At 47.2% G+C, this 11,538-nt stretch overlaps 1 protein-coding gene across 2 annotated transcripts in view; it reads right to left on the bottom strand.

The window, feature by feature from the left end:
• Positions 1 to 2,519, bottom strand: part of Pde8b (phosphodiesterase 8B) — a 232,254-nt gene extending 229,735 nt beyond the window's left edge. The window contains exon 1 of one of the 2 annotated variants that reach the window (XM_021208709.1): positions 2,317 to 2,519. In XM_021208709.1, coding sequence (XP_021064368.1) covers positions 2,317 to 2,343 — 27 coding nt within the window. In that variant the 5' untranslated portion in view covers positions 2,344 to 2,519. The remainder of the gene's footprint in view (positions 1 to 2,316) is intronic. The other variant, XM_029543891.1, reaches the window with a different exon arrangement.
• Between the last annotated feature and the right edge of the window lie 9,019 nt (positions 2,520 to 11,538).

The following is an 11,538-nucleotide window of genomic DNA, read 5'->3' on the forward strand; positions in this document are numbered from 1 at the left end:
GAAGAAGAAGAAGAAGAAGAAGAAGAAGAAGAAGAAGAAGAAGAAGAAGAAGAAGAAGAAGAAGAAGAAGAAAACAAACAAAAACAAACAAAAAAAACTTCAGTTAAAGAAAACCACTATGAATCATTCTGCTCATTTCTCATCCTGAAATAAAATGAGAAAAAAAAAAACCTAGTATTTGTTTCTGGTTTTGTTTTTTTTTAAGTAGTGCTTACACTACTAATCTCTGGTAATATTAAGCATTCCAATAGTCAATGTTGCTTCTAATGAGAATTTCACTATTTCACTACTGCTCTTCTGAGAAGTTAATATTGAGCCATTCCCAGCTCAGTCAGTTGTATGTGTCAGGTGTAACTGAAGGTGCACACACCTGTGTGAGATACACAGCACACTGTATCGTCCTCTTTCCCGAACCCTCTCCTCAAGCTGGTGGGAGGGTGACCAAGTAGGACCTCACAGAGGAGACTGGGTCTTTTCCGAGTTATGTAGCCATTTTCCAGGTCAGCCAGACCTTTCTGTAAGGCCCACCCGAGTACTCTCTGAGGTCTATAGACACCACTCAGGTCCATTTCCACAGACCATAAGCCTGAAACATCCCTGTGATGTTACAACCTGGAATCAAAATTCAGTCTATCTGTGTACCTGATCCACTGTCACTTCAGACCATACATGCTTTATTTGGAATTTAGTACAAGCTGTGGCAAGACTGCAAAAAAAAAAAAAAAAAAAAAAAGAGAGAGAGAGAGAGAGAGAGAGAGAGAGAGAGAGAGAGAGAGAGAGAAATCAAAGATAGGCTGTCTCTGAACTTGGCAAAATCCTGTCAGAGGACCCTGGGCCTGAGCTCACCCTGTAAGCCACAGACGGCCTGAGGCTTTTTGGAGCTGGACAGCCCCCACTCAGCTCCTCTCATCCCGGTTCTTCCCACCGCTGATGAGTTATCCTTCTTCAGTTTCTACTTCTTGGAAAACTGAGGAACTTGGAAAACCCTGCAGAGTTAAAATAGCCCATTCAAGGTCAGGAGGGCAAGCAAGCAAGAACTAGCAAATGGCAAACTGACAGATTATAAAGCCTTAGAGTGGGGCCCTCTGCCTCCCTCTCTCTCTCTCTCTCTCTCACACACACACACACACACACACACACACACATGTACGCACACCCAGCACCCTGGTTAGATGTTTTTCTTTACTGTCTCCCAGCACAGTCGGAGGAAGACTGTCTTAGAGAGGCATTGCAGGTTTAAACTTCAGACTGTCAAAGAACCTTCGAAGCAGGCATGCCAAACCATCCCACGCACTGGAGAGAGACCCAAAGTTCAACCTGAATGATTTTAAGGTCCCTGGTCCCAGTAGCTCGCTGCAGGAGCCTCACGGGAGCGTTTGCTCAAGGCCCTCGACCTGGCACAGGTAAACCAATGTATACAGGTGGTCATGGGTACCCTGAAGGCATTAGAAGACTGTAGAAGGTTTGAGATCCTTTATTTAGTAAGAGCTTTTTGTTTTTGTTTTTGTTTTTTAAGGCTGGCGCAAGCCTCACCTCTCACAAGACTAAGTGTGTTTCGGTTAACTGTTGTCTCCTTCTCAAAATGCACTTAGCCTTGAACCAACCCCTTCTTCTTTAACCCTGCTCATGGTCATTTTTCTGTGATTAACCCCTCCCCCCCCGCCCTAGGGCATTAGGACATTCAGAAAGAGCTTCTTCTCTCCCAGGTACCCTGCTTGCCTCCGTTGTACACATATATCTTCTCGCACTGGACAGGGTGAGACTCCTCGGTCCTCGAGAACACCTATGCAGGAAATTGCACTGGGTCCGCAACAGCAGGAGGCGCCAGGTACACATGCAGGCACCTACACCTGCCCCTATATCATACCTATGCCGTACACCTGCACCGGAGGACTAAAGCTGACTTGCCTGGCTTCCTGGAAAAGGAGATAATCTTGCAGGGCCTTTGGAAACACAGTCGAACAGCAAGGGGCCCCACACCCGGGAGAAGAAAGAGTGTGGGAACAGCGTGTGCATGCGTGCGCAACAGGAGGCAGCAGCCAGGCAGGGAAGCAAAGATCGCTGCCAAGCCCTGCATAGATCCGTGTGACGGAACTATTACTATTAGAAATTGCAAGGCAGGCACTTTAAGCACTTCAGGTATCTCCCTAGAGAGGAAGATGGGAGCCAGGTACTAAACAGGGAAAGACTTGAGGGGGTGGGGGGACGGAAAGGACCTCCTCCGCACCAAGGGTTCAAAGCCAGGTTTGGGTTCAGGGGAGGGAATCAGCGTGCCCCGGGACAGAGGTCGGTCTGCGGACAGTGTGCTGGGCTCACCTGGCGCACGCTCTGCTGCTGGTCCATACCCGCTGCGATCCCCAGCTGCTGTCCCAACGTGCAGGTGCCTGTGCCCCTAGCTGCAGCCGCTCATTGAGCGCACCAGACAGCTGTCCCTTTGCACCATTAACCTCGCTCCCTCTGCAAGAAGGGTCTGGTCGCTCCAAGGGACTCTGCCTCCCAATCTCCTCCACTGCCTTCACTCCTCCAAAGGTCCCAAGGCCGGCGGGTGCCTGGGTCCTAGCGCCCCTCCGAGGAGGTTGATCCCCGACTTTGACTCGCATAGCTGCACCCTGGTTACTGGACTTTGAGCAACGCCTTCCTAGAACTCCTAGGAAATCAAACCTCACTGGCGTTTTGGAACATGGTGTCTTTCTTAGGACTCAGGATTCAGGTTCTAAACACCTGCTAACCTTAGCCAGGGTTTTCCAAGATCCCTTCGTTGGGGCTCTATCTCAAAAAAAAAAAAAAAAAAAAAAAAAAATCACGTTTGCCAGCATCTCTCAACCCAAATTTGTTTGCATGCTCCTCTAACTCCATTTGTTATATTTTGGGTACTATAAATAGTTGGAACATGCTACACGTGTAGCCTGAAATATTCCTGAAGTGATATAAACTATATTTTCAGATGTGACATGTTTCCAGAGAATAAATTAAGAGAAAAGTGAGGATCTATAAAAGACAAATGCTAGACATGCCATTGGCTTCTTTCCAATGATCTATAAAAGACAAATGCTAGACATGCCATTGGCTTCTTGGAGTGTGGGGTTTTCTAGAAGAGCTCTCGAGAGATGCTAGATAGAAGGATGTCTACGGGCTGTACCTGCTGCAAATAGTCCATTGTTCCCGAGACAGTGCATAAAACCAGACTGTGTCACAACACCATTAGCCTTAGCCCTGACAGTCTGCAGGAACTGTTAAGCTGTAAGTATCTTCAGATGCCTAATATTTACACCTTTTCTGTTCCATTCCTGCTGCGCTATGGTGAAATGTTTATTACCCATGGTGAACCTCCTAGGCACTGCAGAAGGGAAAGGGAGAACAGGGAAAAGAAGAAAGAAAGGAAGGGGAGGGGTGTGTGAAATTGCCTAGGGAAGCTTTGCTCTCTCTCACACCACAGTGTCAATGACCTGGCTGTGTCTAAGTGTGAGAGTCACCAACGGCCCACAGCAAAGCTTCCCTGTCCAGACCCAGTCTTTAAGTACTAGGATACCAAGCCCCAGCCTCCTGGCTTCCTTCTTCTCCGGTTCTTCACACTAACCAGCTGTCACTTGCACTGTCCTGTCCCTACCCCATGTCCCTCCTTGGGCACCCTAATGACAAGAATAAAACCATCTATTTGGGGCCCAGCCATCTTCCTCTGATCCAGCCCGGGTGCCTTGGCAAAGCGAATAAGGCAAATTCAGCGCGAATGCAGCAGAACGTTCACTCTTCCCGAGCATGCCGGTCAGATTCTCCTCTCAGATCCTGACATTTTCTCAATGCCTTTTCATTTCAGCTGGCTCAACACTGAACCAGATACTTAATATTCTTCTAACATCTCTATAACACAGTTATCGGGGTAGGAAGACAGTGCAGAGGGTAATGGTACCTGATGACTTAAGTTTGAACCTAGGGACCCACACGGTAAAAGGAGAGAAGTGTGTTCTATAAGCTGCCCCCAGACCTCTATGTGCGTCATGACTTATGCACTGTTACCCATACACGGACACACTCACACTAACATGCACACAAAACAAACAAACAAGAATACAATGAAGACATCTTTAAAGGCCGTTAGGTTCTCACTTTGCTCACCTCAGGACGATGAAATCTGCTGTGAAGATGAATGAAATGGACAGCCAAATCAAGTCCCACCAGTCCACGGCCTTCCCACAGCCCCTGTGTTACTTATAAGCTGGGGTCAGGAAGCTTCTGATTGGCTATTGGCTAGTGGGCTTTCTGACTCCAGACATGCTGCGCAGGTCTATAACTCAGCAAGAAGATGCAAGGGAAGACAGAAGTGTCTTCTTCATAGGAAACAGCAAGATACCTGGTCACCCAGGATTGCCATAGCAGTCATAATCTGTTGGTGATACAAATCCGCTTCTATTGTGGAAATTAAATAAATGAGGTACACAATTTGGATTCCTCTGAGTGAACTATTAGACATTCACCCCCACAGATCAAAGACTGCAATCCCAGCACCAGGGAAACTAACTTAAGAGGATGCCAACTCTAGGCTGGCCTTGGTTAGAAAGAAAGAGCTTGTCTAAGAAAGGGGGGGGTGGAGAAAAAGTGAAAGGGAGCAAAAGGCAGAGAAAGGAGTGAGAGGGGGAAGGCTGGGCAAAGACTAGCTGGCCAGTGAGGGGGGAAGGTTGAAGAAAGATGAGCTGGCCAGTGAGGGGGAAGGCTGGGCAAAGACAAGTTGGCCAGTGAGGGGGAAGGCTGGGGAAAGACAAGCTGGCCAGTGCTGCTGAGTACTTTGTCTTTGACACTCAAAGTTGAGGCCATGGTTGACCTTCTATGACCCTTGAACTCACTGTTCATGCCTACAATAAATGTCCTCCTATAATTTAGGCACTGTCATATCATCACTGTCCTTGCCCCAAACCGAAGGACTACACAACAATATCATTATCTGACACTAAACACCGTCCTTTGACTTTGAGAAACCACTTGGTGTCACCTCTGGCTACCTCACTAGACAACTTTGTAGACCTAGGATACTAGCCCCCCTGTTTCTCATAAAATCCTCCTGAAATATTAGACAGAATCATCCAAAGATACACAAGGGAAAAAATATACTTCCTACAGAATTGTAGACTAAATATTGTCAACCTGGATCAATTCAGAAAGAGACAGACAGACAGACAGACAGACAGAAATAGGAAGTTCGGAGACCACTCATGGATGCCATGAGAATCAGCATCAGCTCTATGGTTTACAGGTACAATTTTGCAAAAAATTAAGTGTAGCCAAGTGGTGGCTCACTCCCCTTAATGATGAACTATGACCTGGAAGTGCAAGATAAAACACACTCTTTCCTCCTCTCTAACTTGCTTTTAGTCACGGTGCTTGTCAGTCACAGCAACAGAAAGGAAATGAGAACAAAATCCAAGGGAAGATGCCAGGGAGGCAGTTAGATCTCTGAACCTATAACCTCAACAGCGGCTAGCTGACTGTAGCCATAAACTTGGGAGTCATCAGTGTCTAGATGCTACTGTGAGCTAAGGCCTGCATGATATCACCTAAGGGTAAGGAGTGGCCAGAAAGGAGCAAAAGGTACAGAAATATATGCTGGGTCTACCAGCTCTTAGAGGGTGAATAGCGAAGGGTTTGCCAATAGAGATGAAGGAAGCTGGGACCTGCAAGACAGGAGAAAAACATGCACAGAGAGTGATTCACCCACTAACGGGAGCCACTAGAAAATGGGGAGCCCCCAAAAGATTCAACACAAGAAAGAGACGGCAATCTGTGCACTGGGTCTGTAATTCTGGTGGATGAGGGCAGGTTGGAGTGGAGCAGGCCAGCAGAGATGTGGAGATCATTTTTATTATTATTTTCTTTATTTACATTTCAAATGCTATCCTGAAAGTTCCCTATACCCCCCCCCCGCCCCTGCTCCCCTACCCACCCACTCCCACTATTTGGCCCTGGCCTTCCCCTGTGCTGGGTCATATAAAGTTTACAAGACCAAGGGGCCTCTCTTCCCAATGATGGCCGATTAGGCCATCTTCTGCTACATATGCAGCTAGAGACTCAAGCTCAGGGGGTACTGGTTAGTTCATATTGTTGTTCCACCTACAGGGTTGCAGCCTCCTTCAGCTCCTTTGTGGAGATCATTAAAGAGCTGGCAAGGCCAACAGCTTCAGGAAGGAAAGAAGAGATGGAGAAGAAACTCCGGGTTTGGGACTTGGGAGTGGGGGTCACTCAGAGGTGCTAATTCCTCCAACATAGACAGATGGGTTGTGTAAGAACAAGAGTAAATAGGGAGGCGGTTTTGAGCATGTGGGTTTGAGGCATCCGTACTTCACCCAAGAAAGGTATCCAGTAGGCCAGCAGGGGAAGGAAATATTTGGATTCAAGCTGAAAAGCCAGGCATCGATGCACAGGTAGGCTCTGGGGAACACTCCCAAGGATCAAGACTCAAAAGTGACCACCGGCTTTCAAAGCGGGGATGGAATGAATGGGCGTGGAGAGAGACTCGCCAGTTAACCTCAGAATAACCTCTTCCAGAGCAAAGACTATGGAGAATAAAGACATTTCACCCAAATTCTTCTTTTGACAGTACTTAGTGGGAGACACAGGGTGCAGGGCCTCCCACGTGTGAAACAAGAACCCCAACATGGAGTTATAGTGTCAGCCTTTTCTTGCTAAGTTACTCAGGCTCGTCTTGAGCCCCTCGGGAGCCCAGGTAGCCTCTAAACTTGTGACCCTCCCACCTCGGTATCCCCAGTAGCTGAGATCAAGAGATACCAGCAGGGCCTGTTCTAAGCAGCACATTCTAGAGTAGAAGGGTTATTTTGTCCTTTGAATCATGAGATATGAGTGCGGGGGTGGGGGGGTCAACTATAAAATGCTTACGTTTCCCAAGGTTTACTACTAAGAATAAAAACCATTTTCATAAAATCCCCCACAACTTCTCACAGTTTGTATTTTAAAGAAAAGGAAATGCAGGCAAATTAAGAAAGCATTGCTCCTTAGATTTTGATGGGCTCCCACCCCCCTGTTCTTGTCCCTCTGTTCTTATTCCCCAAAATGGACTTTCTTCTATTACATAGAGAACCCTGACTAATACCCAAGTCGTGCTCAAATTCTACAAGCATCCCACTTAACAAAGACTTCTGAAAACAAAGCGACTTTAGAAAAAGAAAAAAAAAGATCATGTTTTAAACCCAGCCAGACCTTCCTATGTCAGACGCCTGAGGGTCATATGGCGATACGAACCAGTAATAACAACTTGGGAGCCTTGTACCCCATCTCTAGTTGCTAGAGGATAGAGCCCAAACTAACAATGAACACAAACCACCCTTCCTGCATGCCTTCCATTTAACTGTAGGGTTAGAAGCCAGAGATACTCGTTTCCCAAAAGCAAAGAAAGTAGTTAGTGAGGGTTCTACACCTGCCCCATCCTGGTGTTCTGCTCTTTCCGACCCAGACATCTGCTTTGTATCCACCTCAAAGGCCTCTTCATCCCCCTTCTCTACCAAGAACTGGTGCTATTGTTCATGCGTGGTTTGAGTGTGTTGGAAACTTGGCCCCCAGTGTTGTAAAGTAGAAGGGCTGCATGGGCCTTTAAGGGGTGGGGCCTAGGGAGAGTATGAAGGCAATAGGAATGTCATTGACCTCTGAAGGAACTGATAAAACTGTCATGGGAACCCAGTTAGTTCCTGCAAGAGGGCTTTAGAAAGCAATGAGCCCAGTCACTCCTGAGCTCTGGCTTCCTGTCTTGTCACATGACCTCTCACCGACATGCATGCTCCTACCACGATGCTGCCGTGCCATGACGCAATGGCAGATCTAAATGAACAAGAGAGCGCTCCATGGGTATTCAGCTCGCCTGCTGGCACCGGTAGCCTGGTGTAGCAACCCGCTTCCCCGGACAGTGGCTCACTCTCCACCTACCCAGAGAAGGCTGCTATTCCCAGGATCCAGCTTCTACTGTACTTTCTTGTCTTCTTTGAGGATTTCCAGACGTATGAAGAAATGAGTGAAGAAATTCATGAATAAATGGAAGGACTGGTTGAGATTAGGCTGCAGGGTGCTCTTTGACTGGTGCTCTTTTAAGTGACTAAAAAAGATGGAGGGAGGCACTATCCACTACTCTCAAATGGCCTGAAAGATGGTGGAAGCTGTAGTCTAAGAGCTACCGGAGGCTGAAGAGCCAACAGTCACTTGTCTGCTTCTCCTAGGTGTGAGAATGGTAACTCCTGATAGTGAGGTTGAACGTCACTGTTCTAAAGGTTCTAAATGCCTGTTCTTACTTCGATTGATGTCCTAGATGTTTCACTAGTCAAGTTGTTCCGACATATGTTTACCAAGAGTCGTTTGGGTTCCAGACACAGTGCTGGACATTGGGGGTCAGTCATGGCCAACCCAGCCCAGCTGCTCTATCAGCCAAACTTGCAACTAACTTAAAACCATCTCAGTCTGACATCCTTCACCATCCAATTAGTCATCTGAGATTCTTCCTTTCATAAAAACCTCAAGACTGCATGCGTATTTGGAAGACATTTTTGTCAGATGAAGGTTTCCTTTTGTAACTTGGGTTTTCTTCGGGATCACAGAAATACGGAAGCTAGGGTTAGTTAGGGTAGACACAAGATCATCTCTCATCTCCTTCGCCAATTGGGTGTTCTTGGAACTTGGCCTATAGATGCTGCATTGGTGGGACCCTGGCTTTCTGGCTTCCAGTTGGGTGAGTTTAGCCAAGGTCAGGTCCAACTATCTGGAAGCATCAGCCCAGGGCCCAGACACCGGTAGTACTTGTACCTTTCATCAGCATCTCCAAACTCCAGCATCCCAGAGGCTTCCTTCTTCCATGCCTTACCTGCCCAGGGGCCAGAAGAGCTTCCCACAGGTACTGTACCACCCCTTAACTCCTCCCACACCTACTTCATAGTCATCCATCTCTTCCCAGGATGAGCAAGATTCACCTCTCATGCCTTCCACCTATAGATACAGAATCATGACTTCTTCACAAAAGGATCTGTGACCTTCAGAAGCGTTTGGAAGTACACTGTGATTTTACAAATGCCACTTACCACTGATAGGATGAAAGTATACAAATGAAGGCAAGGCCTGTGATGCCACATAAAACACATATACAAGGGAGCTGGTGACAAATGTTGGACTTCTCAAGTTCTAGTAAGTCACAGCCAGAAGGCTTGTTTTCACGTGTTACCAGGAGACTGACACCCACCCATGCCAGCTTTCCCCAAGTCATGTCCCTAACAGGGCAAAGCATCTTTTTTACATGATCCCATTTTCTGTCCATCTTGCTAGCCCTCCAAATGGAATGCATACCTAGCCCCAGGCCCTTGTTTGTGTGTGCTCAATCCCTTTATGCCACCTAAGCAAGTGGTTTCTTCTCCATAAACAGTCAAGCTACCAACGGTTATCCCAGGTGATCGCTTGCTTCCCTCACATCCCTGGGCCACCTTGTTTCTAGATGCCCATGTCAGGACCTGCTTGGGTGGGGATTATTTAAGCCTTTATTTTCTATCCCTAGGCTTTGACAGGTCCGGAGGGCAGGATGACATCTTGCATGGCTTTGTTTCCCCTGATTGACACGTGGCGGTGCTTTAACTGTTGAAATTGAGCTAAATCTCAGTTGGCTGGTTGATGAGATAAATGAATGGACGAATGAGCAACTGAAATCATTTGCACTTGGGGTGATGATACAGTTTTGGGTTGTTTTTTTTTTTCCTGTAGCGTCTCTGAAGACCAAATTGTATTTCACATAACTCATCCAGAAATAGAAAAATTCACAAAGCAAATGCCACTATATTTGAGAAGGAGTATTTTCAGATTGTTTCCATATGTGTTGCTATATATAAAGGTTTATATAATATTTTAAATCAAATTCAACACCATGTGGCTATGCATCTTCTGGAACCTTATGATGATGATTTAGGTCAGAGCTTAAAACAATCACAAGAAAGTTCTTAAAGGAGATTTGCTGGTTTATTCTCCGGGTCTGTTCATGTTCTAGAAATTTCTTGTCTAGGTGTGGCTCCAACATCACGAGCCGTCTGGGACCTCTGGCTTCTCCAGGCAGAACCTCTCTCCTCTGAGTTTTACTGCCTTTATACGGAGCTTTGCTGTGGCCTTTTACCCCACTGCTCTGTGGAATTTTCGTGTCCACCTTACAGCAAGATGCTGTGTTCCTGATGAACAGATCACCCATCTTTTCCTCCGCATTCGCCCCTGTACTTGCCATTGCTCCTGACACAGAGTATGCACTCGCTAAGCATAGATGAAATGGGACTGGCCTCATGGTGATTGTGTACTTTGCACCCTAAACTCATGGGTTTAAAATCCTGTCGCACCCACTTGAGGAGAATGACCAACCTTCGTAGCAATACTTCTTACCAGCAGGAGTAAAATTAGCTCATCACCAGCTCAGGAACATATCCTCTAAGAACTAAAGGGGAGGACTTGAGACAGGGCCATATTTCAAGTCACGGAGTGGGGGAGGACAAACTAGCATGGCTGGAGTGTCTACTCAGTGCTCAGCCCTTCTGCTAACTCGCCACTTTAATTACTCAAGACATCTGCAGGACATCCCTAGGAGCCATTCTTAGACACCAGGGTGTCTCTGTTGCACTGGGGTTCAGGACAGAGGTGGGGGTCCTGAGCCCACAAAGCCACAGGGCCATGAGCTCATTGCCTTTACACTGAGCCTCTGTCCTCTGAATCCTCGTGTCTGGGAGTCCGCAAATGCACTGTCCCCTGCCCACCCTGATCTTCCTCCTCTTCCCCTCACCTGGCTAACCAGACCGGTCCTCTGCACACGTAATTCTCAAATTGTAGTTTCCAAAACAGCAGCCTCAACATCACCCAGGAGCTTGAAAATGTACATTTTTTGGGGGGGGGAGGGGTCCACCCATATCTTCAGTCAAAACCTCTGCAAAGCGGGGACCGGGATCCTTCACCATAGTACACTGCTGGGCTTTTCTGATGCATGTTGAAATTTGAGTAGCACTCTTCTGAGATTTCTCTTAACTGCATCACCCCAGACAAGAATTCCTTGACCCCGTTTCCCCAGTCCGTATCACGCCCTGCTAGCATCTCTGTCATGCAGTATTCTCACACTCTGTAAACTGTAGGGCCATCAGTATGCTTGTTTAAAGGATAATCTTCCTTAGCAGACTGGGTTCTTGCGGAAGCAAGGAGCACCACATATCTGGAATTTCACAGCGTGCCTGGCATCCCTCGGTACTCAGGAAACACATCTTTTTGTCAGTTTCTCCTCTCCATGGTCTGCTTAGGAACCAGCCTGCCCATGAGATGCCGAGGGACTTCTTGACCCCCACTGTACACAGAGCATGACAACAGCTGAGTACTGTTATTCCATCCAGGGTGACAATGCTGTAGGACACCACCCAGGGCTCCTGTGCTATGGTGCCTTTTATTTCCTTTTACTGAGGAATCTCGCACAAAAGTGAAGGATGGGTAGGAAACCTGGAGGATGCAGGCAATTTGCTGTGTGCTCAACAACTTTATGAAGTGGGGCAC

This window comes from Mus pahari, chromosome 11, assembly GCF_900095145.1.
Source record: "Mus pahari chromosome 11, PAHARI_EIJ_v1.1, whole genome shotgun sequence".
Lineage (NCBI taxonomy): Eukaryota > Metazoa > Chordata > Mammalia > Rodentia > Muridae > Mus > Mus pahari.